Source organism: Acipenser ruthenus, chromosome 52, assembly GCF_902713425.1.
Source record: "Acipenser ruthenus chromosome 52, fAciRut3.2 maternal haplotype, whole genome shotgun sequence".
Taxonomy (NCBI): Eukaryota; Metazoa; Chordata; class Actinopteri; order Acipenseriformes; family Acipenseridae; genus Acipenser; species Acipenser ruthenus.
This window is the reverse complement of record NC_081240.1, coordinates 3,158,527-3,185,002: the sequence shown is the minus strand read 5'-3', so window position 1 is coordinate 3,185,002 and position 26,476 is coordinate 3,158,527. Positions and strand designations below refer to the sequence as shown.

Genomic DNA, 26,476 nt, shown 5'->3' with positions numbered 1-26,476 from the left:
TCCCGTCACTTAATTTCATTTTTTCAATATGGGTCACTGATCGTTTTATGTTGCTTTCCATTAGTTCTATTACATTGTTTAATTGTTCGATGGTCATTGTGAACCGTATAAAACCACACCTAAACATCTAAAGAAACAGTTCCCATCCGTCTCTATTTGAACTATGTTGTAACCGTCATAACTTTTACTCACATTGCTCAAGCAATGTAATCGAAAGTGTTTCAGCAGTGTTTTCCTTATTCAGATTTGTTTCGATTTGAATTTTTTTTTTTTCTAGACCTATTCTATTTTGTAATCCTGGTTGATCTATTCACTTGTGTAATTTCATTAACTTTTTGTTGAGTTTTTTTTTTGTTCTCAAGGTTTTTTACTTTACGAAGTAACTGTCATTTCTGATGGAGGGAACATGAAATTTATAACTATCTATTTCATTTTTTATTTCTCGAATTCATCTTGCCGATGTCAATTTAGCTTCCTGTATTATCTTAAAGTCCTTTCAATATCTGATTTACATTTAATCTTTCTGCTTCGTTAGTCTTCATGTTTACACTTAGTTTTATCTTGAAACCAGATGGAACTGCTGCATCCTCTCTAAAGTTTTGATGAGAACTATACTTAGCTCTCTGTGCCGTCAGTCTCTTAAGTCTATTATCCACCCGTCTCGCCCTCCTGGATTGGTGTACCTCACTCCCTCCCTCCATTCATTAATTTCCTTTGTAGGATGATATTATGCATAAAACACAATAAGGCAGCTGCCCAACATTTCAATATGTTGTACGTATCTTTCTCATCTTTCTCTTTTTGAAGATGTCCAAGTTAGAGAAGAATGTAACTGGTAATTGTAATAATGATATCTATCTGATTCACGCTACATCTCAGGCTTGCAGAACAGATGACCAGTGAGCAGGTTTTGCTGGGCTTGTATTTTCAGGTTCTGGCAGACAATGACCACTGCATCAGGTATAAATGCCATTTTATTACTCAATTACTTTCAACATCTGAAATGGGCATGTGACAATAAAAAAAAAACTAAAAAAAAAAACTAAAAACAGATTTTTCTTTTGGTTTAACATGCAATACAAAATTGCTTTACATTTTTTTTTTTTTTTTTTTTTTTTTAAAACTGGTTTACAACATATTTTACACGCCCCTCCCATCCCTCGAGTCTCTCCACCTAGCTGCTGGGAGGGGTAAACATCATGAGGTCCTGCAGTGCGAGTGACTGGCGGGCAGGGTTTATGATCATTGGTGTGAAGGGTAGAAACGCAGCAACTTGGGGCTGCAGAGAGAGAAAGAGAGAGATATTTCTATGCTCTTGTAAAGCGGTTAATGACATTCCAACGGTAAAGGCATGGCTTGCTTGGGATACAATACAATTGCGACAGGCAGGCAGTGTGTCAGTGCTACAAAGGGAATGTTTTGCTGGGCGTGCCTTTCTGCCTGCACCATGGTCTGCAACCGAAAGCACAAGCCCCAATGCTTGTCCAGTGGACTGTTTCTTACAGTAATAGCTTGCCAATGTCATACTGTGACTTTGCTTAGCATGACATTCACTGGCTTTTTTTTTATTTTAAATAAAGTGGTAAAAAAAATAAGAGCAAAACTTACAGAAGAAATGGGGGCAACAGTCTCCAAGTTCTTAATGACATCATTGCAGGGTGTATGAACTGTGGGTACAAAAAAGATATGTAAATAAATTCCACTCTAAATTTGGAGGGATCGGCATCACCTACTGTTGTACATCAAGAGTAGAATTTATAAGACTGACAGCCATTTTTTTAAATTTCTTTTTTTATATAAAAATAATTTATATATATATATATATATATATATATATATATATATCCTCAAATCATGTACTTATACCAGGTTCCAAAACAATTGGAGAAGTTATTTAAATATATGCACACATGTACAGGACTTCCACTATATCTCATTGGTGTAAATCAACACAAAAGCTTTTATTTGGCAAGTAAAAAAGTAACAAAACTTAAATCTGCTGACATGCTTGAGAGAGTGAGGAGGTTGTTTTGTTCATTACAAACTTGTATTAGCTAGGTGATTAAGGCACAGTTCACAGCAAAATAATTACAAAATGGCCAACACTTTTTCCAAATCATACACGTCACCCAGATCTTGGGAAAACACCAACTATGAGAAAGTTGAGAACAAGACATGATTGAATACAAATGTACACAAACACCTCAGACTGTGCTGCGAGTACCTGTGCGGGTGTGTCCCGGCTCCTCTAGCTGCGTGGGGGGCACAGGGCTGTCCATCTCCACGTCCTGCAGTTGAAGTCCTGGAGAAGACATATCCATGGCGTCCCCCAGGCTCTGCAGGGGGGCCACGCTGTCCCAGGGGGCGAGGCAGGTAGCAGGGGACTCCGATAACCTCGCCATGGGCTGCAGGTACTTCTCAAAGTCAAACACCTGGAACTCCTGCTAAAAGAAAGACTGTCGGTTTAAACTTTATACCAGGGATAGAAATAAAGCTCCCATTGCATAGCAGTTCACTCCATTTCTGGTTTTACCAGGACACACTGGGGCTAATAAAGCACAATTTAAAACCAGGAATAGGGGAAACTGCTATGCAGTAGGAGTCTTATTGCCATCCCTGTTCCATGTAATTTAATTGGACAAGGGGAAACAAATTAAATGCAGTCTCCCTTCTGTTGTTGAGGAGACAGAAATGTTATGACTTTACATGCCCCTTCATCACTTCACACATTTGTGGTTTATTCACTTACATTTTCTGTATTGGGTGTCCTGGATAACACATCTTGTGCAGCAACTCTGGTGTGAGCACTGGAAAATAGAAAAAGGACATAAAAGCCAGTCTAAAACACCAATATCTTAAATAAAAATAGAGCCTCTGGGTTGGAGAGCAATTACATCTTCAGTCAATATCAGCTAGACCGTTACCTGACTGTTCTGAACAGGATTGCATGTCCATACAGAAGTTTAAAACCCTTTAGACAGGCTCTAGAATGACTGAAACTGCAGACAACTTGCCCCCCAGCTTAGGGAGCAGGTGTGCATTAAATGGCATTCCGCACTAGTGATCTGGTGTGGTCAAAGCCCTTACCTGTGGTTCATCTCTTGTGTGTGGTCAGGAGAGCAGGGGGGATTAAGGGCTGGGGGAGAGCAGGGTCTCTCAGGGGTCTGGAGCACATTGTGTAAGGGAGAGCCAGTGGTCCTGGAGGAGTCGGGCCCCTCAGCAGAAACAGCGCGCAGAGGAGTGGCACAGCTATGGGCTGTACTGCATCTTGAGATCCTCTTACCTTTATCAAGAGAGGAAAAAAATAAATAAATAAAACACACATTTTACCAAGGCTCCCACCATACACCACCTGCTGCAAAATGGGAAACTATTGTTGAAACTCAAGGCCCTTAACGAAAGTATCAGTCACAATTTACTGCAATGTAGGCCAACTCACACGAGAAAATAAAAACATTTAGAAATTGTGTCTTTACATAACTAGTCTACATTTATACATTTGTACAAAAGAAAACTGCTAAATGAATTAAACTAAATCAGTAAGGAGTAAAACAGACCAGGTACCACATCAAATTAAATTATAAAAAAAGGACACAAATGAGTTATCTACAGGAAGAGGAACAAAAACCAGATAGAAAAAGCGCTGATCCTTTACTGACAGACTAACATTGAGATCACAATAATCTCTTGTCCCTTTGGTTTACAAAAAGTCTTCTTACAAAAGAACAAATGCTACACAGCTATAAAATTGTGTTGAACATTGTATTTGCCTTCAATACATATCATTTAAATAAGTAAGTATCTCGGCGCGTCTCACCTGGCTGCAGTTTGGCAGGGCTCTCCACTTTAAAGAACCCGGCATCAAACACAACAACAGGCATGGTCTGCTTGGGCTCCTCCTCTGCCACCTTTCTCTGGAGCTCCGCCTCTTGTTTCCGAGCCTTCATCGCTGCCTTCACTGCGGCCAATCTGCTCCTTGCAGCCGTGACACTCGGCCCCTCTGCCTTCCCAGCTTTCGAGGGGGGCGCTGCCTTCTAATTGGGGGCGAGTGGGAACCACACAGCTTCAATACACTGGTTTTTGACCATAAGCACATTTGTCAAGGGTATAATACATTTCTATTCTAAAGTGTAAAAAAAGCCATTATGACTCCATTGCATGAGACTGATAACTGGGAATCTGACATAGGAGTGTGGACTGTACAATCTGAGATAGGACTGTGGACTGTAGAAATGTCCTTCACACCTCATTTATTTTCTCCTTGACGTGTAAATAACTACAAAATGAAGATATTAACCGAAAAGGTGTACCTACACAGTAAGGCCCAACTTTAGTTTTTGAATAGTTGGACACCACTTTTCACGGATACAAGATTGCACTACAGTCAAACTGGTATGGCTCACCCAGTTACATGAGCTGCTCGAACCAGAGCCCTGAGTTTGCTAGAGTGTGCACAGGAAGCTCCTACCTTGACAGCCTTCTTAGCTCTGGGCTGGAAGTGGCTGATCTGCTGCCATCCGCTCTCTTGCAGTTCAGTCAGGTTGGTAAACTTCTTATTGACATCTTCCACCTGCCAGGGAGGGGGCACTGTTAGACTATCCAATACTTAATGTAACATAGGCAGGGCTTCACAGAACTGTAGATATAGCATACAGAAACACTACTAAAGAAACAAAACCATACCAAAAGGGGAAAAGGTTTGGACACAGATTTCTCTGTCATTGGAGTTTAATGGTTAAAACACACAAAAAGAATTACCAAACTGTTAGTCCTTTAGAATTTTGGCTAAACATGATCACAAAATATGCTTGTGAAATAATTGCTGGCCTCAGTGCAAAGTTGTTTATAGAGCCCCGTGTTTTTTGCAAATACGAAAATAGCACAAAAAAAAAAAAACTAAAAAAAAAACTAAATACAATCTAGAAAATGAAAAAAACTAAATGCAAATATAAAGCAAATTATAAAGCAAACATTGAACAGCATTTTTAAAATTGGGAGGTTTATACAATTTTTTTTTTATTTTGAAACACTTGAAATTGTATTTTTCAAGACTCAGCCGTTACCACAGACCTGGTCTGAAAGGAAACGGAAGCTCTGACTAGCACTTGCGCAAATGTAGAATTTGGAGCGAGTCATTTAGGAAATCAAATTGGTGGAAGAGACTTTTGTTTCTAAAATGCCAAACCGTGCATAACAAAACGCTGCAAAAATGTCTCTGTTTAATCCACTGGCGATGGCCACTCAGGCATCAGTGTATAAAAATATGTTGAAGGAGTGTATTGTGAACGTGCCACTGCTAGGGGAAGATGAAATATAATTTAGTGTTGAGGTACATGAAATGAAGCGACAGTGTGAAAGATGCAGTTCAGAATACTTTTGATGGCTCTGTAGATGTTACCGACATGCTGTTTGGGCCAGAATGGCAGTTTATCCAGTACCATGATTTCTTGTCTCATGTACCCTGTGGTTTCCTGTTAACCGTGAACCCCCCCCCCCCCCCAAAGTATTCACTGGTTGTGACAGACGATAAACCATGAAGAAAGAAGAGAGTTCTGTTGCATGCTTGCATTTAATTCTTCATTTGAATATTTGTGCTAGATTGAAGCTCCTTATGAATACATGTGTAAAATATCCAAATTCTTACAGTAACCTGCTTTGCGTTAATGCTGAATTGTACAACATTCTGAATGATCCTTCATGCCGATTTGATGTCCATTGTGCAGTAAAAGTATTTTTAGGAGGGCATGGGCAGTATTTACTGTAAATAGGGAGTTAAATATTGGGGGACTTCATGTACATTACTGTTGCTAAGGAGAAATTATGGTAACTAAATTATTGTTCTATTCTAGGTCTGTTAAAATGGATAATGTTTAATAAATATGTATAGTTAAAACATGTATACTTTGTTTCATTTATATACATCAATTGAGTTATTTTATTAATGTGTATCTAATAAAAACATTTAGTGTTTAAAACGAAATGTGAAAAATAAAACTTCACAGGAACATAGAATTTCATAGAATTTCACAGGGCTTTCGTTATTTTTTTGCTTTCCATTCAGTCTTCTCCACACACACAGTATTCTTCGCTGCACTGCGACTAATATCTAGAACCCCGTGAAATTATTTTTTATAATGTTTTATTTTTCACAATTTGTTTTATTACAAGATACACATTAATAAAACAACTCTGTGATGTTTATCAATAGTATACATCATGTTTTAACTATACATATTTATTAAACATTTTGGAAAACCATAATTTCTCATTAGTGGCAGTAATGAGAATGTACAGTCCTTCCACTCACTATTTATAGTAAATACTGCCTATGCCCTCTAAAAATACATTAAGATAATATATATTTACATTGCTCTGCTATTGTGGGGCTGTCAATTGCAAAAAAACGACAGGAATTGCATTTCAATCCCTTTGCACTGAAGCAGGGTGTATACAACAAGCTTGGGGGTTTCAGTATTTATAACACTAAGCATAGCAGATTCATTCATTCATTCAAATTCATCCAAAACAGCATTTGCTCCAGTGCAAAGTTTGCACCACTTTAAATAAAATAATTTGCATACCAATACAAAATAAGCAAAACAAGCCATACCCCCCCCCCCCCAAAAAAAGGAATAAACAGTTAATGACTCGCTCTAAATTATACATCTGCGCAAGTGCTACTCACAGCTTCTGTTTCCCTTAACTACGATTGCAAGGATTTATTTAAAAGTATTTTCATAAAGATTTTTCATTTTATTTGCATTTCGTTTTTTTTAATATTTGCAGAAAACACGGGGCTCTAAATATCCATTGAAAATAGTTCCAGCTCACTTGGAAGTAGACCATATCCCAGAATCCCTCCAGATCAGTGCACGTCGTCTCCTTCTCTCCCCTCTTGAACTCGCAGTCATCAACCAGCCCAGCAAACTGCTTGAACCGTTCAGCCATCAGCAGCCGTGCCTGCCCCACTGTGGTCCTCATCAGGTCTTGAACTGCAAAGAAACTCACTCTGTCACTTCAGTGTTTGTACCAGTAGGGAAGAGTGCGGATGCTAGCAGCACCTGCTTAGCACTTAAATGATAAAACATGTACTTAAGCTTTTAAAGACACCAGTTAGCACTACCTAATGCTGCCTTCGGTAAGGTAGTCAAATCTGGGTTTCCACTTATAGAAATAACTAAAGTATGTTACTCAAAATAAAAATTAAAAAAAAATGAATACCTGAAATCAATTCTGCCCTGCATGAAGTCCAATATATTTGATTAGTGACGGATCAATAAGGCAGATTAACCAACCCCCGAAACCCCCCCCCCCCCTCCTCCTCCTCCTCCTCCTCCTCCTCCTCAAATGTGGACATTGGACATAAAATGTTACCAGTAATGACACCATAGTTCAGATAGAAATGATTTCTGTTAAAATACAGTATTTTTTTATTATTACTGCAATGTTAAAGGGACATCTGATGCGTACGCACACATATTATTTTATAACATAATAATTATTATTATTTAGTCCTTTGTGTTCTAATTTGAATGTTGTGTCTAACTTATGCACAACAGTGTTTTTGGATATGGATCTTCTGATTAAAAACCTAATGTTTGTTCTTTATTTTGAAAATAAAGATCAATGCATCAATTATCGTTGATAAATGCCTATGCGATCAAATAAGAAAATAAGGTTGCTGATTGCACCACTACTTTACACTGAAATCTATTGCCTTTTCTTTTTTTTTTTTTAATGTCACCAATGACTCGATATTGGCCTTACGCCAGTCAGAGTTAACATATTGATTTGGTTCATCTTGGGGGGGGGGGAATGCCACTCCAAGGTCATTGTCCACTTCTAGAGGATCGAATCTAAGTTTGGACGCTGAAAAAGCTGTATTTCATGAGCCTGTAGGAATGCAACATTTCCTCATGTTCCTAATAAGACATTTAAAATGACAATGCAGAGAATCTGAGAAGTTTAGCAGTCTGGGCTGGAGACCAGCTCATGCACACTGGGGACACTCACTCTCCTCAGGGATCCCTGCCTCCTCAGTCCTGGACTGCCACTGTTCAGACAGGAAAGTCAGTCTCTCCGTCTCCTTCTCTATAGCACCTCTGTGGAGAAACACACAGCCGTCACATTCCACTGACAGCAAAGCCTGCACTATCCAGCCAGCATGATCCCTCCATAATCAATGAACACGCTCTCTCATTGCACTACAATGCAGCCCATCACAAGTATCATTGTGTGTCTACAAGCTTTTTATTTATTTAATTTATTTATTTATAAAAACACTTTAAACAAAAAATAAATAAAATCACAAGGCACTGTACAGTACATAGCAGGAAAAAAAGAGAACAAAACCACAACACATTTGTATAGCATGTCACACATACAACTGCCACAATCAGATTATAAATAACATTAAGTAACAGAACACAAAAACTCAAAACTCAAAACACTGGAAAAAATAATTAATGTAATAAATACACAAGTGTTCTGTAAACAGCTAAACTAGTGTGGTCAATGGATCCTCTGTAGCGATGTTTCCCAACCCTGGTCCTGGGGAACCCCTGTGTCTGCTAGTTTTTCATTCCAGCTAAACTCTCAATTACTTAACTAGACCCTTAATTGGACTGCTAATTTGCTTAATTAGATCTTTAATTGTTTTTAGATTTAAAAGTTAGCTATTACATTTTATAAGTAACTTGAACTCTGCAAGTTTAAGAGCTGAAAACAATAAAAAAAAGTCTAAGCAAATTCAGTTCAATTAAGGGTCCCGTTAATTAATTGAGAGCTTAGTTGCATGGAAACTGGTAGACCCAGGGGTCCCCAGGACCAGGATTGGGAAACCCTGATAGAGTAATGAATGACCTTGTGGCAGGGCAGAAGCCCTGCTGCTATAAATAGTGTGTGTAGGGGGAATGCAAGATTGGCAGGGATGGGGTTAAATCTATCCCTGCCAGCAATCACAGGTGTGGCCATTCCCCAATTAGGTAACTGGTGCTAACTGGGGAGTGGCCACATGTATAAAAAGGAAGGAGACATCCTGTGTCTGGTGGAGGAGTTTGGGGATGAGTGTGCTTGGATTTTTGTATTGTTTGAGAGCTTGGTCAGTAAAGGCGAATACCCAGCCTGACAGAGAAATGGCTTTGTTTAGTCTTATTTTTGCCCTCGTGCCTGTTTGTTTAATAAATGTCCACATGCGCTTAAACTGCAGCTTTCTGTCTCTGGGTCTCTTTCCTGCTTGCAACAGCATGGGTCGTGATGCTACCCTGAAAACCTAAAAATGCAGGTAATTAAACTGCATTGCTGAACCAGCAGTGCTTACTATTTCAGTAAAAAATCCAGAAGGTTCCAAAAAAATGTGCAACTGATAAAGCAAGAGTGTAGGTCAAACATTTAGTAAATGGTTAAAACGAAGTACACATTATGTCTTTTTTTGCAGACCCAGATTAGCACCAGTCTTGGAATACCCAATGTTACTAATGCTTCGATGAAACCCACTTACAGCATGGAGGTTACTGACCTGAAATAGGGCACATCGTGTGGCGGCTCAGCAGGTTGTCCCTGCGTTCCCCAGGAAGCAGCGTTCCGGGCCTCACGCTCTCCTCCTGGGGCTGGAACAGACTGATCCTGTTGACTGGAAGAAGCAAACCCTGCTTGGCTCTCTCTACTGGGAGAAACGGCTTGTGTTTGGTCATCTTTATTGGGACAGCTTAGGGCTTGGTCAACCTTGCTGGAAGTCTCTTCCAATGTATGGTCATCTTTATTATGGGGACAAAACACAACGGAATTGTCACCTGCCATTTCTTGGTCATCTTTCCTTGGAGAAGACATCTTCTGGTAGTCAGCTTTGATCGGAGAAGACACCTCCATGTCTTGATCACATTTCCTGGGAGAACCTGCCACCTCTTGGTCAACTTTCAGGGGAGCATCTCCCAACTTCCTTGCAGAGCCCAGAACTGCTTGTTCATTCTTCACGGGAGAAGACGTCATCTCCTGGTCATCTTTCCTGGGCGAACTCCCAAATGCCGGATCCTCCTTTCTTGAAGAAGTCTGCATATCTTGATATTCTTTCAGGGGACAATCTACCATCTCCTGGTCATCTTTTCTGGGAGAAAACATGTCTGGAATACTATTCCCAGACTCTGCTGTGGGACTGGGAGCTAGATTCTCACTCTTAGAAGAATGCAGATAGTTATCTGGAGACTGTGGGGCAACATCAAGCCTCTCGCTGTCAGGGGTCTCCTCAGGGGGAGCTGTGGAGTTGGAAGGCTCATGTGCCTTGCAGTCAGGCCTGAGCACTTCATTCCTGAAGTCAGTGACTGCAGTAGGTTGGCAGCTGCCACTGGTGAGGGGGAGAGAAAACAAAGAGGTGGTGAACTGCAAGAAATAAGGAATCTTGAGTTGACAGTCACAGGCAAATCAATTAATTGTGATATTTTGTCCATAACACACGCACAAACATATTTATTTTTTTTATATATATATATATATATATATATATATATATATATATATATATATATATATATATATATATATATATATATATATATAATTTTTTTAAGTATTTATGAAGGTCTAAAAAGTAAAAACGTACAGAAAAGGTCACGTAGACAACATTCTAGTTAATGCTTTTGGTGACATTGATAGAATTTTTAAATGAACCAATGTGATTTATAGTACAAATTCATGCTCCTCTCCATATGTATTGTGCTTGGATATCAGCTATTCCCATTCATCTGAAATTAAAGGTTTCTTCCTTGCTTATGAGACTTGAACCATTCATACCTCTAAGCCAAAATGACCAATACATGCAAAATCCACATGCACACATTCCTCTTAATTGTCTCAATGATCTCACTCAAATTTTACCATTTGAAGGTGGAATCCACCTCTCCCAGGGATACAAGAAATCAAAACTAATTTCAGCAGCGAGAAAGACTTCTAGCTGACATTTGCCACTGAATTTAATTTAGTATATACAGCACAAAACACCAAGGGTAGCAAACATTTATACTAGACATGGTTAATTCTCAGGCTTTCCAGATTTGTGATTATGTCAAACCACATGGCCACTGGATGAGTGCAAGAACATTGAAATGCCAAAATACTAGAATTAAATTGATTAATTGAAATGCTCAGATCCAGCCAGCCAGATCAAGGCAACATGTCATGGGCAGTTAACTTCTCCCACACCAAGAGCAGAAGCTGGAATGCTCCCTTGTGTTTTGAGCCGAGGTGTAACAAGTTCAGGGGGCTGGCGTGTTACCTCTTGCTCCTCTGCACTGGGCTCCAGCGGAAGGTGGGCACCAGGAAGGCACTGGCACTGCAGGGGCTCATGGGAGTGAGACAGTGTGCAGTGATCCATGCTGGCGGCTGGAACACGTAGTTGTCGGGAGCGAAGGAGGGGGGCTGCTGGCTCTCCACTGGCGCGGAGCTCTGCTCTGCAGGCACACTGGCTGGCGTTTCTCTTTCTGAAGTCTGACGGCAGGTCTTGAGGACATGTTCTCCCATCTCCACTGCGTCACTCTTCAGCTTTGGCACAGGAACCGTGCGACTCTACGAACAAATTATACACAGCAAGACTCTCAACATGCCTTCAGCCGCAAAAGAAAGCGTGCAGGTGTAAATGGATACAGGGCATCAGGGCTGCTACAGCATTAAAATGAGGTTCAGTGCATCTGTTAAATATAGAGCCAGGTAGTTTGTGAAGGACTGAAAACTTTTCATTTTGTCTGCGGTTGTCATCCCAAAGCATTGAGATGTTATTTCTTTGAAAGATGTAGGGCTGTAAGCAGAATGGACTGCGACTTGCATCACAAAACCTCAACCGTCTCAAAACTAGTGAGCCTGGAGGTATATGGTCACCCCAGGAAGTTCATTCAACAAGGCTGGAATGGTTCTTTTGCACGAACCAGCCACTGATCCATATTAATAAGAGCAAACTTAACACTGCAAATAGCGTACAGATTGTGTCCAACTCTTACTAAATATGCACATCACTTAGTAAGCCTATAAACCTACATCACCAGACTTCGTCTAATTACACGCAAGCTTAAAAGGCACCAGTCAGATGCACAGCGCCATCTACAAACTGACATGCCAGGGGGAGTCAGCAGTAAGATTTGCTTTAAAAAAATTCTGAACACAGTCTCACCCCCCCCCAAAAAAGTATACATTATGCCCCCTATGTGAGGGGCACACCCCCCAGTTTGAAAACCACTGGCTTGGGGTATATGCATCAATCTAGGTGATGTAGAGCATTTTGGTAACAGTGCAGAAGAAAGCAATAAACACACTGTAAATAAGGACAGCAAGTAAAATGCATAGAATGGGAATATCATAAGATTACCTCTTCTGGAACTTGTGGATCCTTCACTGGTTTCTTTTTCAGCTCTGTCTCTTTAGTCTGCCCTTTAGCTGAAAGGGATCAAATTGTTACTGGTGTACGCCAACGGCAATTCCACTTGCATTGCTTCTTGTACAAGCTTTCCAGAGAACTCTGCTAACAAAAACACCTCTACAGGGACCAGTTACATATTTGTTTTGGTTTTTAAAGTTTCTTAATACTACCTTAGTCGAAGGTTTACTTGATTCAATTTATGACAATTGTTGGCACAAATACCACGACTGGAAGTTAGGAGGTGTGGACTACCTCAATATACGATGCCTGTACATAATCTCAGGTCCCCTTTAGTAGTAGTTTGCACCCTCATGAGGGTACTATGCATTTTAATCTTCCATATGTCCCCATATAAAGACTAGAAGAGTTTTTTATTTTATTTTTAAATCTGTCCCCATATGAAGTCGCCATGCACAAAATTACATGTGAATCAACCTCATTTGCATCTCCGAAATTGCTGTACCTGTGGCAGCTCGGTGCGAGGTCCTGGTCTTCACGGTCACAGGAGCGGCACTGGGTTTGGAGGCTCTAGTGACGGGAGCTCTGGTCAGGGCTGGCTGAGGCACTGCTAGGACACAGGAAGTGGAAAGTATCAAATACATGTAAAACAGCCCTCTCAATACTAGGGGTGTAACAGTTCATCATACTTTCTTTATATAACCTGGATCATACTAAAGGTATGTATTGTGACCAAAAGCACAACAGAGCTTATTGTAGTTCACCAAGTGGTTCTTGAATGAAGAATAACGTTGGGTTATTACCAGAACCCTGGTTCTCTGAAATAGAAATGTAACCATTACCTCATAGGTATTAATCCTTTAATACCATCTAACCTGAATAGATATAACAAAGATGCACATAGTGCTTGTGACGTAGTCATGCCCTCCCCAAGGGTATAAACAACCACCGACACAAACAGTCATCATTTTTCCTTCAAGACCGCTGCAGTATAGACGCTGTGACCTTGAAGGTAGCGTGCCTAAATAAAGTTCTGAGTCAACATGAACATATATTTTTTCGTCTGTTGCATCTTGCATCCCAGACATAAGTCACATTGTTCACCGTCGGGAGTTCAAGGATGATTTAATTGCGCAGCAGATTCCCCAGTTGGATAATTCTCTTCAGCCAAAGAAGCAGGCACAGTAATTTAAGAGTACCGTCACCATAATGAAAAACAGTAATGTAGTGCGAGTTTTGTACTCAAGCAGGGTCAGCTGTTGCAGGGAAAACAAGTTTTTTTCCTCAAACTTACCATTTAAAAAAATGTGAAACCAGAACGCACAAAAATACTTGGGACTGTAATTAGGAAGCATACTATGTACTGCAGCCATTCACTAAATGAAAATATGTGCTTGCTGTGGTGTATTTAATATCGTAAATATAGCAGAACGAACAAACCCACTGCAATTTAAAACTTGTTTTTACTGAAAAAACAAACTGATGTAAATCATAAGAGCGGTCTGTGTTACATGCTGTCAGATCAGGACTTCACTAACATGAGCACGGGAGCTGCAGCATGCAGAGTTAATTAGTCATCAGCTGCATAGATTAACCATTCAGCAGAATGAGCAACAAACAAGTGAGTACAGACACAACAAACCTAGGGCCATATTCTTGAAATGTTCTTAAGAAAAGAAAGTTGGATTTAAGATTTTTTAAACTTTGGACTTAAGAAAAAAGTTAACTGCTATTCCTTAGGAATCTTCATAACTTTCTGAACAAACTTAAAAAAATTGTCTTCAAAAAGAGAATTAAATCCTTGTCTTAAAATAAGTAGCTCTTGGCAGGTATGCAGAAGAATATACCTGCCAAGGTTTTAATAGTTTAATAAAGAAATAATTATTGTGAATCTTATGAATTCCCAAATAGTTGTTTTTCATTATGGGTATGTTGGTATTTTAAGATTTCATAACCAGTTAATACAGACCTGCTATAACTAAAAATTTCACCATTAAGGATTAATTTATGATACCCTTAATATCAAGTAATGAAAATATTATTATTATTTGTTCATTTAGCAGACGCCTTTATCCAAGGTGACTTACAGAGACTAGGGTGTGTGAACTATGCATCAGCTGCAGTCACTTACAATTACATCTCACCCGAAAGACGGACAAGTGACTTGCTCAGGTCACACAATGAGTCAGTGGCTGAGGTGGGATTTGAACCGGGGACCTCCTTGTTACAAACCCTTTTCTTTAACCACTGGACCACACAGCCTGTGTATTACATATTGATGAGATGTGCATGAATGGTTTTATTTAAAATATTGCAACTTTTTGTAGAATGGAGGCCCTGTGGTTGATCTTAGAAGAGGCAGAGAAGACAAACGGGTGAGTGAGATGAGAGTCAGCATCACTTCAGGGATTTAAAAATGCAGCGAAATGACCTTGCCTTTTACTGCAGCTAGCTAATCACAACTTACGTATTACCTTTGTTTTGCTTTTATAGGCAGTTACAAAAAGTAAAATGCATAATAATAATAATAATAATAATAAATCAGTATATATTACTGTTAATTATTTTTGTAGGGTAGGTATTGCATGTCCCTGATAAATACCCATGGCAGCCAATGGTCAGTGCTAGGAGGAGGGACGAACTTATTAAATTCTTTGCTTATAACTATGGCCTAAGCATCAATTGTCATTATACATTTTAATTTATAAGGTTTTTAGTCATCAGGGACTGTTTTTACCCTTAAGAAGACCATGATCTATTCACTGCACTACAAACTAGTCACCAGGGTTATCTCCGTTTTTGGAAACCAAATCAGCGAGCAGACTCCCCAGGTAGAACGATTTTCGATCAGTTAAAAGAAAAAAAAAAAAAAAAAAAAAAAAGGGGGGGGCTCCGTGCTGCTGTTTGGAGTTGGGGGGCCACGAGAGATATTATATATATATATATTTTTAAAGCTGTATTTCTATTAAGCTGAGTTACAAGAACACGAATCACAGCATCCCCATTTAGTTAAAGCCTATCACCGACAATTATTGATAGGCATTTTATTTCTGTTTAGATTTGCCCAAATGTATAAGAGGATCAAAATAAATTGCTTGGATGAACAGAAGCCTGCATTCATGTTAATATTTATGCAAACAAGGATTGATTGGTGTGGTTTATTTATTTTAGTAATACACTGTTATATGTATACAAATAAATAGATACATATAATTAATGTAAAAGTGTGTTTAGCTAAATCACAATAAAATGTATTTTAGACTCAGTTTACCAGCCTTAGGCCTCTATTACTCAGGATTTTTTTTTCTTAAGACAATATTTAAGAAGTTCTTAAATTAAGAAAGATTAGGACAAATTTAAGAATGGAACTTAAGAACAATCTTAGGAAGAGCTTAACTATTCTCTTATGAACTTTAAGTTTTGTCCTAAGAAGACTTCCAAAAATACAGCCCCTGGTTGTAATGGGGTAGGTCTTGGCTTTACAAGCTGTTTAAGTTGCACATAGTTACTGGTACACTGGTGGTCCCTGCTGGAAATACTGGTACTTGAGATGAAAAGGTTGAAAACCACTGCTCTATACAAGCTTGTGTTACATGCAGTAGCAGAAGAGCACCTTATTCCAACACCTCCTGAGAGTCTAGCATTTACCTCTGTAATAGCAGCATGGCAGGGTTGCGTGGAGGTGCCGCTGTTGGACTGTTTCACCGAGGTATACAGCCCTGTTCCTCAGTCTCAGATCTGTGTTGTGTATAGAGGGGTGCTGCAGAGCACAGCTCTGTTCCTCAGTCTCATATCTGTGTTGTGGAAGCAGGGGGTGCTGCAGTACACAGCACCATTCCTCAGTCTCATATCTGTGTTGTGTAAAGAGGGTTGCTGCAGAGCACAGCTCTTTTCCTCAGTCTTACCTCTGTGTGTTGTGGAAGCAGGGGGTGCTGCAGTACACAGCACCATTCCTCAGTCTCATATCTGTGTTGTGTATAGAGGGGTGCTGCAGAGCACAGCTCTTTTCCTCAGTCTTACCTCTGTGTGTTGTGGAAGCAGGGGGTGCTGCAGTACACAGCACCATTCCTCAGTCTCATATCTGTGTTGTGTATAGAGGGGTGCTGCAGAGCACAGCTCTTTTCCTCAGTCTTACCTCTGTGTGTTGTGGAAGCAGGGGGTGCTGCAGTACACAGCACCATTCCTCAGTCTCATATCTGTGTTGTGTATAGAGGGGTGCTGCAGAGCACAGCTCTTTTCCTCAGTCTTACCTCTGTGTGTTGTGGAAGCAGGGGGTGCTGCAGTACACAGCACCATTCCTCAGTCTCATATCTGTGTTGTGTATAGAGGGGTGCTGCAGAGCACAGCTCTTTTCCTCAGTCTTACCTCTGTGTGTTGTGGAAGCAGGGGGTGCTGCAGTACACAGCACCATTCCTCAGTCTCATATCTGTGTTGTGTATAGAGGGGTGCTGCAGAGCACAGCTCTTTTCCTCAGTCTTACCTCTGTGTGTTGTGGAAGCAGGGGGTGCTGCAGTACACAGCACCATTCCTCAGTCTCATATCTGTGTTGTGTATAGAGGGGTGCTGCAGAGCACAGCTCTTTTCCTCAGTCTTACCTCTGTGTGTTGTGGAAGCAGGGGGTGCTGCAGTACACAGCACCATTCCTCAGTCTCATATCTGTGTTGTGTATAGAGGGGTGCTGCAGAGCACAGCTCTTTTCCTCAGTCTTACCTCTGTGTGTTGTGGAAGCAGGGGGTGCTGCAGTACACAGCACCATTCCTCAGTCTCATATCTGTGTTGTGTATAGAGGGGTGCTGCAGAGCACAGCTCTTTTCCTCAGTCTTACCTCTGTGTGTTGTGGAAGCAGGGGGTGCTGCAGTACACAGCACCATTCCTCAGTCTCATATCTGTGTTGTGTATAGAGGGGTGCTGCAGAGCACAGCTCTTTTCCTCAGTCTTACCTCTGTGTGTTGTGGAAGCAGGGGGTGCTGCAGTACACAGCACCATTCCTCAGTCTCATATCTGTGTTGTGTATAGAGGGGTGCTGCAGAGCACAGCTCTTTTCCTCAGTCTTACCTCTGTGTGTTGTGGAAGCAGGGGGCGCTGCTGCTGCCGCTTGTTTCTGGCCTCGTGTTAGCACTGTGGCCTTCCTTACTGGAGCTTCCAATGGCTGGCTGACAACACCCTGCAAGAAGAAAAGCGTTGACTTGTCATTGAAACTGTCAGGTTTTTTAGCTTTTCTACATACATCACCTACTGTAGCCCGTTTCAGCAATTAAGGTAATTTCCGACCTTTAAATGTTAGGTAGGAAAAATATGACGGGAGTATGGCAGTTCCATTAAAAGTGGAAAGACTTCCTGTAGGCAACTCACATTTTGGACACATTACAGACAAGGGTTAAAAACCAAGCTAACAGTATTTGTGAACAAGCCCTGCACTGGTACCTTTTTTGGAGGGTCTGGCTTCTTTGCCATTGATCGTGTGTTTACTCTATTTGCGCACACTGGAGCTGGAGGATCCTGTAAACACAGCAGGGAAACAAACACACAGAGAGTCAGGGGTGCAAAAGACTTAAACCAGGGCACTCACCTTCGAAGCAGTCAAGACTTTTGCTGGTTATAAGGGAGTCTGCAGTCTTTATACTGTCTAAATATAAATTTAATATAAAAGCAATATTTATATTAAAAAAAGGGGGGGGTCAAACCCTAAAGATCCCAGTGGCTCAACATCCCAGCGGTAACCCATTCCACACTGCGGAAGGGCAGCCATTAAAATGTGCACGGTAACATAACCATCAAAAAAATACTGTGGTAACTTTAATATCACGGTAAACAAAAAAAAAACAAAAAAAAAACACTTTCACGGAATGATTTAACTTTGGAATTTATTTTAACACTGAAAAAAGGTACAGCAATTTAATGTTTGTTTACTTTTTTATTTATTTTTTATGACAATCAGAATTTTAAAACACCCTAAAAAGTTAAAACATTATACTACCATAGCATGTATTAGTGTATTAAGATCTACCATTTGCTCAAAACAATGAGGAGCTGCAGTTTGTTAGAAAAACTGTAACGTATAAAATAAACTTTGTTCAGCTGATGGTAAATAGAATCAGGAAATGATCGCGATATTGCTTAAAAACATAAACTTTTACCAATAGTAAGCTTACGATGTTACTAACAGGGTTCGTACACTTCAAAGAATTGCATGACCTACTTATTTCCATGACCATTTTACACATCAAGGGACATATTCCACATGACTGAAATAGGGATGAGTGGCAGGATTTGGTCTATCAGACACTAACAAAGCAGAACAAAAAGGAACACATGGGGTAAAGAAAATACAACAAAACTGAAAATGTTACGCTGCTGGTTAATGCATTCTAATTAACAGATCAAGTAAACAGATTAAATAAAATCACTGCAGGGAACTGAAATGACTTTTTGGATTATGACCACGTTCCAGAAATCAGAGAATTCTGGATCAATCCATAAAATACTCACTCTGTCTTGTGAAATGCTATTGTAAAGTAAACTGAGTAAAGGAAAGCACTACTTTTAAAATAAACAAAATTGGTTTTTTTCTCAATTACCGTAAAAAGCTACCGGTAAATAAAGTACCAGTGTGTTAGTTCATTTATTATGTTTGTCTCCCTTTTTCGGTTCTAGACTTTTCTTCACTATGTGTGTAACTTGTGTAATTTTCATTCTCTTAATTAGCGTCAGACATCAATTCTGTAGCTATAATTTACTGCTTTCTTAAATGATCCTTCAAAAGCTTTATAAACTAAGTGTCAAGACCGGAAAAAGAGAAAAGACTGCAGGCTCTAATTTATCTTAAACAAGGCGACTATTTCTCACACTTGCTTGTCATCACTGCACCTGCAATCTGGCACCTGTCACAAAACATCTAAAGCAGATGTTTTATTGGTATTTGTACCATGACAAAATAAAGCTTGCTATCGCCAAACACTAGACATTTAAACTTGAACCTAAATGACTATACATACTGCTACACAACACAGAGAGGCTGCACTTGGGGTGATTATACTGTGCAGCAAAATGACAATGCGCTGCATTTCTGCTCTGCAAGTTTTGATTCAGACGTGTTTTACTCAAACTCAGTCAGCATTCATAAGCCCCATACTCCGGCACTCTGTTTTCTACAGTACACAATTTGTCTTTCAAAGCTTTAGCTATCAAAAAATGCACGTGAAGTTTGCCGTGTACTCGTTTCAATAAACCAGTATTGTAGGCTATGACTACCGGCAATTACTGTGTACTGTATAGCTCCTGTTCAAGTCCGCTATGATAACTTAAATGTTAACTATTCTAAACAATTATAAATTGATCGAAGCATGCCCTAGAATCCAGATTGGGGCTGATTTGAGCCTAAATTACTGAAACACATGGATTAGCCAAAATTGAGTTTACTGTTTGAGAAATCCCTGCGCTATTAATTGAAAACTCAAAAAATGCAATACAAATAATAGAACGTCCCTCCCAACAACGGTCAAAATATATACTGTACATAATCAGCGTTGTTCAGAGGCAGAGAGCTGGTTTAAAATAGTCACTGATCTTGCTCAGAGTCTTTGTCATAACTGCTCTTCATATTCAGACTGCCAGGCTAAGACAGTCTTAAGTCTGCTTTCTGGTTTCAGTAACTACAATACAGTACTGTCCTTTGACTTGCACTATTCTGTACTCAATTTAATTGAATTAAATTTAATGATGACCGTGTGTAAAGTGCGACCTGGATTTGAATAAAAAGTGGTAATTTGTTTCAACAAAACAAAAAAAATGTACCCCATCGTACAAATTACATAGACCTACCTGTAGACTGACGACTTGAAGGGCCAATGTGACTGAATAATTTTCAAGCACTAGAGAATCTTGGCTTCCAATGTCTGATTTGTCGACACCCCAAGGCCCAGGTGTGGAGAGACCGTTCGCGGCTGTGACTACTTTGCCTGACTCCTTGGCCCTTGAATCACACTTACGCTTTTACTCAGAAACATGGTTATGTCCATGTTTTGAGTTTTTTGTATTTCGCCATTGCAAAAGAGATTGATGTTTTCTGCTCTTAGCGTGGTTGCTAACGCTCCCTCGCTCATGTTGGACAAATCTACCTTTGTGCCACACAACACACTTGGTGCGCCTGTCTGCTCGGGCCACCCATGATTCGTACCTTTCGTCACTCAGACAAAGTTAATTTAACCTGCACTTTTCAGGCATAATTTATTACGTGCATAAATCCGATCAATGTAAAAAATATGTTTGCTTAGTCGATGGCAACAATCGAATGACAAATAAGGCAGACCTCGTTCTCACCCAACATGTTAATATTACGTACTAACCAATGAAAGTCATGGTTTACAGGTAACCGTGGAAGCATTACATCAGAAAACCAACAAGCTCAATATTTCTACCTCATTCTTACTACTGTATGCCGGAAAAAAAAAAAATCACATAACATGAATAGCGGGAAATAACAGGCTTCAAGATCAAAGGCATTAAAACAGGGGGCGAATCGGAAGTCCGCTATTATTATTATTTATTTCTTAGCAGACGCCCTTATCCAGTGCGACTTACAATTGTTACAAGATATCACATTATTTTGACATACAATTACCCATTTATACAGTTGGGTTTTTACTGGAGCAATCTAGGTAACATACCTTGCTCAAGGGTACAGCAGCAGTGTCCCCACCGGGATTTGAACCCATGACCCTCTAGTCAAGAGTCCAGAGCCCTAACCACTACTCCACACTGCTGCCTCCTATAACTATACTGCACGCAATTTATGTAGTAAGCTCGCCTCCCATTTGATTTTCCCTGACATTCCACGACCACAACTAGAATTCATGAAAATTCCCTAACTTAAGGTCTGGAAAGCATATAATATTTTTCCCCTGACTTTTCAGAAATTCCATGACCCATACAACCCCTGTACTAAGGATTACTAAACTTTTTTTTTTAAAAATTTTTTTTTTTTTTTTATTTAGTCGTTGCCAGTTATTTTGTATTATTTTCTCCCAATTTAGAATGGCAAATTATTTCTTAGGCTCAGCTCGCCGCTACCACCCCTGCGCTGACTCGGGAGAGCGAAGACGAACACACGCTGTCCTCCGAAGCGTGTGCCGTCAGCCGACCGCTTTTTTTTTTTTCACACTGCGGACTCACCATGCAGCCACCCAAGAGCTACAGCGTCGGAGGACAACGCAGTTCTCGGGCAGCTTACAGGCAAGCCCGCAGGCGCCCAGCCAGACTACAGGGCTAAAGAGCGCATCCTGCACTCCACGCAGAGCGCCTTTACCGGATGCGCCACTCGGGAGCCACTGGATTACTAAACATATTTGACTTGGCAATCTCTTTAGCCCATTTAAGTGCCTCTGCTCCCGGTTTCTGACCTGAATTTATATTGGCTAGAGGTAACTTGGTCAATGCCCAGGCTAAGCAAGCCTTACCTTGACTTTGTGCTGTGCACGGGTGTTGGGTTGGCCTAGCACAGACGGCAGGAAGAACTGGGGGTCCGGTTTGAACACCCCCACCTTGAAGACTCCCTTCTTGGCCTTCTCCCTCTGCTCCTTCATCTTCTGCAGCACCTTGGCCTCTTTGTAGCGCTCCAGCATCTGTTTGCGCTCCACCACAGCTTTGCTGACACCTGCTAGGGCTGCAGGTTCTGCAACGTAAAGTAGGCCAGGACTTTACCACAACAAACTGCATTCAGTAACATTTATTTATGTATTGATTTTTAACACCCATGTTCTGCATACCAATTACTGTATTCCTCCCTCCTCTCTAAATGTGAATTCTCATTTTGGCATACTCATTAATTCATACCTACAACAGTAGGCATAGGTTTATTTCTCAGCTTTTGCCCAACCGACACTTAAGCGTTAATTATCATAATATCAATAATTTGTTTAGTGGCTACTATTGTACTGAAGTATTATGGATAATCATAGTCTCAGCAGAATGAATGTCTGACAGTCAGAAAGCTCAAATAGATCAGCGCCACTGCTAGAGAGGTCTTGCTTTGTTCCCGGTTTATTCATAAGCGTGGGTTTAGATAACCCTGACTGCGCTGACAGTTATTAGCCGATAAGAAGTCTTTGGTCCAACCCTAACTGTAACTGCAGTAAACTAAACTACTCTTGAGCTACTTCTAGCCATGCATTCAGGATGCCATATTAACAGACAAGCATAATCTAAGGTAGGGGTGTTCACAGTTATTAATACAGTTTAAATGTTTTCCAAGTGCTCATTTCTTTTGACCGTTGTCAAAACATTTCACGTGTACAGTGGAAGGTTAAATCAACTCTTAGATGAAGTCTTTTCCCAATAAGAACATAAAAAAAGTTTACAAACGAGGAGGCCATTCGGGCCATCTTGCTCATTTTGTTGTTAGTAGCTTATTGATCCCAGAATCTCAACAAGCAGCTTCTTGAAGGATTCTTTAAAAACGGGTTTTAATCCTGAAGTTTAAACATTTAGGAAGTTAAACTATCCAACAACCCTTATCTAAGGATCACATTTACACTTCAGAAAAGAAGCTAACACTGAGGCTTCGACAGCCCCCTGATCAGCACTGCCCACTCCCACAAACTCACTGCGCAGCACGGAGCGCGTCTCCTGGAAAGCCTCCTCAGCCTCCAGGACAGACAGTTCACTCTCCCTCACAGTGGAGATGTTGGGGTCCTGCAGCGCCAGCCCCCTGCTCTTTGCGATTGCAAGCTCCCTGTTCTCTTTCTGAGACTGTGAGCGTCTGCGGGCCATCTTCACCCGCAGCAGCTCCACGCTGGCATCCTTGCGAAACCGACTGGCAAATCTTGACACCGGCGGCTCCATTCCTACTACTGAAAAAAAAAAAAAGTGTGAGTTCACCTTGTAGGCATTCAACATACAACAGCACTGGGATACTCTTATTTCACACAAACTGCTTGAAATGTACTTGGTGGCAAAAATGGTTTATTTCTTTACAAAATAATTTACACATCAAAAAATTACAGGGATGAAAATAAGACTCGCGTTGCATAGCAGTGTGGCGTAGTGCTTAGGGCTCTGGACTCTTGACCGGAGGGTCGTGGGTTCAATCCCCGATGGGGACACTGCTGCTGTACCCTTGAGCAAGGTACTTTACCTAGATTGCTTCAGTAAAAACCCAAGTTTATAAATGGGTAATTGTATGTAAAAATAATGTGATATCTTGTAACAATTGTAAGTCGCCCTGGATAAGGGCGTCAGCTAAGAAATAAATAATAATAATAATAATAATAATAATAATACTATAACTTCAAGACACACCTGCTTGTTACCTATACATACCGGGGCTGATCAAGCTAGTAGTTAAACCTGGAATACGTGAAACTGCTTTGCAATAGACGTCTTACTTCCATGAGGGCTGCCAATGTCTAACTAGAGTCCACTACTGTAGCATAAGCTTTTTTTTTTTTTCATCATCAGAATTCAACATTAACAATTTCTGAGACATCCAACTTAACTTGATGATTGTAAGCAAGGCACGCAGCCAATAAAACCCCAGCATAAGTATCTCCTGGATTTCAAGACAAATATAGCCGAGCATCATCAGCGTAACAATGGAAATTCACCCCATGTCTGCGGATAATGTCACCTAAAGGTACCGAAAACAGAGGACCTAAAATAGAGCCCTCTGGAACAACGCAGACAACGCCGATTTCACACCCAACAGAGACGAACTGAACCCTACAGAGATAGGGCAGTGTATACAATGCCAATGGAACAATTATTAATAATATATATAATATTAATTTGTACACTTACAGTAGTTATGTACAATGTACCGTTAAAAGGGCCTAACCTGGAACTAGAGGATCGTAAAACCAATTTGTATTCATACTGTAAATACCATACATATACCGCGTATAGTTTTAAAGAGTACAACAATGTCATTTTAAATGGATTAGTGTGTGATAAAACAAATATTTTTTTTTATCTACAAACTATACGCTACAGTATAAGACATAAATAGCCTTGCATATTAAGAAACTGCTACTAAAATGTAGTTAGTTTATTTTAAAAGGTAGATTTAATTAGATAATAACGGTGAATGCATGTTGTTTACAAACACGCTACGTTTATTTGCCAAAACTAAGACGTTTAAGTAAACCAGGCCCCAACAAAATGTAACCCCGTTATTCGTTGGAAAGAAACAATACAAAATAAAACACATTTTGATCCTTTTCCTGTGTGTCTTATAAGATTTAAAATGTAAATCACTCACCTAATTCACCGTCCCAAAAACTAAACTGCAACTTTTCCACTTCAACAACTTACAAGATGGCGGGTTATTTGAAATTTACATTCTAGACACGTCATTGGCTGTCGTTTGCGGCCAGCCAACGTGAGCCGCCGGTTGATTGGCTAATGTTTTTAATATAGATCTTAGCTCGTTGGCAGTTCTGTGCTTGTCATATTTTTGACATGTTTCATTGGCTACCAGGGTATGCCACCGCCCCTCAATTTTTTTAAATAAAAAAATAAAAGACTTTTTCAATGCAGGGACCAGCTTGGTGTTTAGATTTTTCCCAAGGAGCGCTTGCCATGCATTTTTTTTTCACAACAGCATTTTGAAACTAATTTGTATGTGTATATGTTTAAGTAGACGCGGTAAAGTATTTCTGTATGCCTACCTTGATTACTATTTACCATACTGAACTACTTCACAGGGAAACTCCTGTTTCTGCAATCAGGGCAGCTTCTAAAAATAAAACTCAGAAAAACTGATTAGTGGGCTTCGTTTATTGCACACAGTCAAAAGATAGGATATGTAACACATTTCATCACCTTTAACAGTAATAGTTAGTGGAAAGTGGCTCCTAGTATATATTAATCATGGCACACTAATGATCCAAACAGAAACTGAATATATACAGTATATATATATATATATATATATATATATATATATATATATATATATATATATATATATATACACACACACACACACACACACACACACACACACACACAGAACAAATATCAAATATCATGTAATATTAAATAGTAAGAAATTCAATGTCTTGAAAAAAATAGATTCCATGAAGTAACATTCCATTTAATAAATTCCATTTAATAAACAGAAATATTGAGATATGTAATGTTTTCATACAGGAAGGGCCTGGTTTGCAGATTGGACACTGGAGGATAGCACAGAGATAGAGATAGAGCGAGATGGAAAGTGGAAATCAGAGAGATAAGATGCCGTTTTTTAGGCAGACAATGGACTAGATTTGCAGCAGTAATCAGCAATAGCAATAGAATGTGTTATTATTGAATTGCTACTGTGTAATGTAATAATTATACTTGTGTAGAAATGACTTTACAATGACAATAAGATCATTTATTCACCAAAAAAGTTTCTCAAAGTAAAAGATTCCACTGTGAATATCACCATGAGCCTCTGCATTCACTTTCAATATGAGATTAGATCAAACAAATCCAAAGTGAAAATACAAACCCTGGAGCTTCTCCATAGCTTGGAAGCTGGAAGTTATTCACAGTGTTTCCATACTGTCCCAGTTTAAAGACTTAACAAATCTGGTCACCTTATCTACATTGCACAGTGCATCTTGATGGAATAATAAAAAGGTAAAACACTAAGGGGGTGTAATTATCCTAGACTTTTTGTGGGAATCGTGCTAATTTATTACAATCCTGTATGCTGTTTATTGAAGATAAAACATAGATATTAAGTGCTTATGCTATTCAAAGCCAAAATAAAAGAACACATCGCTCTTTTAATGTGCCGAAAAATAAATCCTAATAAGAAGCGTGGTTTATGAGTGGGATACAATGGGTAGCTGTCGTACATTTCTTCAGCAGTGATGTGAAACCTCATAAAGTGACGTGCACTGTACAGGGAACAAGGATACATCTTTTAGATCTGTCTTTTTATTATTATTATTATTATTAACTGGCTGTAAGAAGCTTTTAACAAAAAACAAATCTGAACCAAGAATGTTAGTCCATTGCAGTTCCTGCGTTTATGCAAGAGAATGTTTGATTTAAAAACAAATTACAACTTTTTAATTGCTCGGGCTCCTCGTTAATTTGAGATTGCAGTGCTTACAGGGACTGACAGCA

The 26,476-nt window shown here is 39.8% G+C and overlaps 1 protein-coding gene across 5 annotated transcripts; it reads right to left on the bottom strand.

Moving 5' to 3' along the window:
- Window positions 1-956: 956 nt before the first annotated feature.
- Window positions 957-24,722, bottom strand: LOC117433154 (disks large-associated protein 5-like). Of its 5 annotated transcripts, none has more exons than XM_059016084.1 (18): window positions 24,612-24,722; window positions 22,960-23,205; window positions 21,814-22,028; window positions 17,783-17,857; window positions 17,414-17,522; window positions 12,864-12,968; window positions 12,350-12,417; window positions 11,267-11,556; window positions 9,518-10,339; window positions 8,014-8,102; window positions 6,832-6,992; window positions 4,469-4,570; window positions 3,818-4,034; window positions 3,088-3,283; window positions 2,750-2,807; window positions 2,225-2,444; window positions 1,609-1,667; window positions 957-1,279 (listed from the first exon to the last, which is right to left on the bottom strand). In XM_059016084.1, the coding sequence occupies exons 2-18, from the start codon at window positions 23,195-23,197 to the stop codon at window positions 1,175-1,177; spliced, it is 3,129 nt and encodes a 1,042-aa protein (XP_058872067.1). In that variant the 5' UTR covers window positions 23,198-23,205; window positions 24,612-24,722; the 3' UTR covers window positions 957-1,174. The 5 variants fall into 5 exon arrangements, with proteins under 5 accessions (XP_058872067.1, XP_058872068.1, XP_058872070.1 ...); XM_059016085.1 differs by having other exon boundaries at window positions 2,225-2,441; XM_059016087.1 differs by having other exon boundaries at window positions 12,864-12,965.
- Window positions 24,723-26,476: the final 1,754 nt, after the last annotated feature.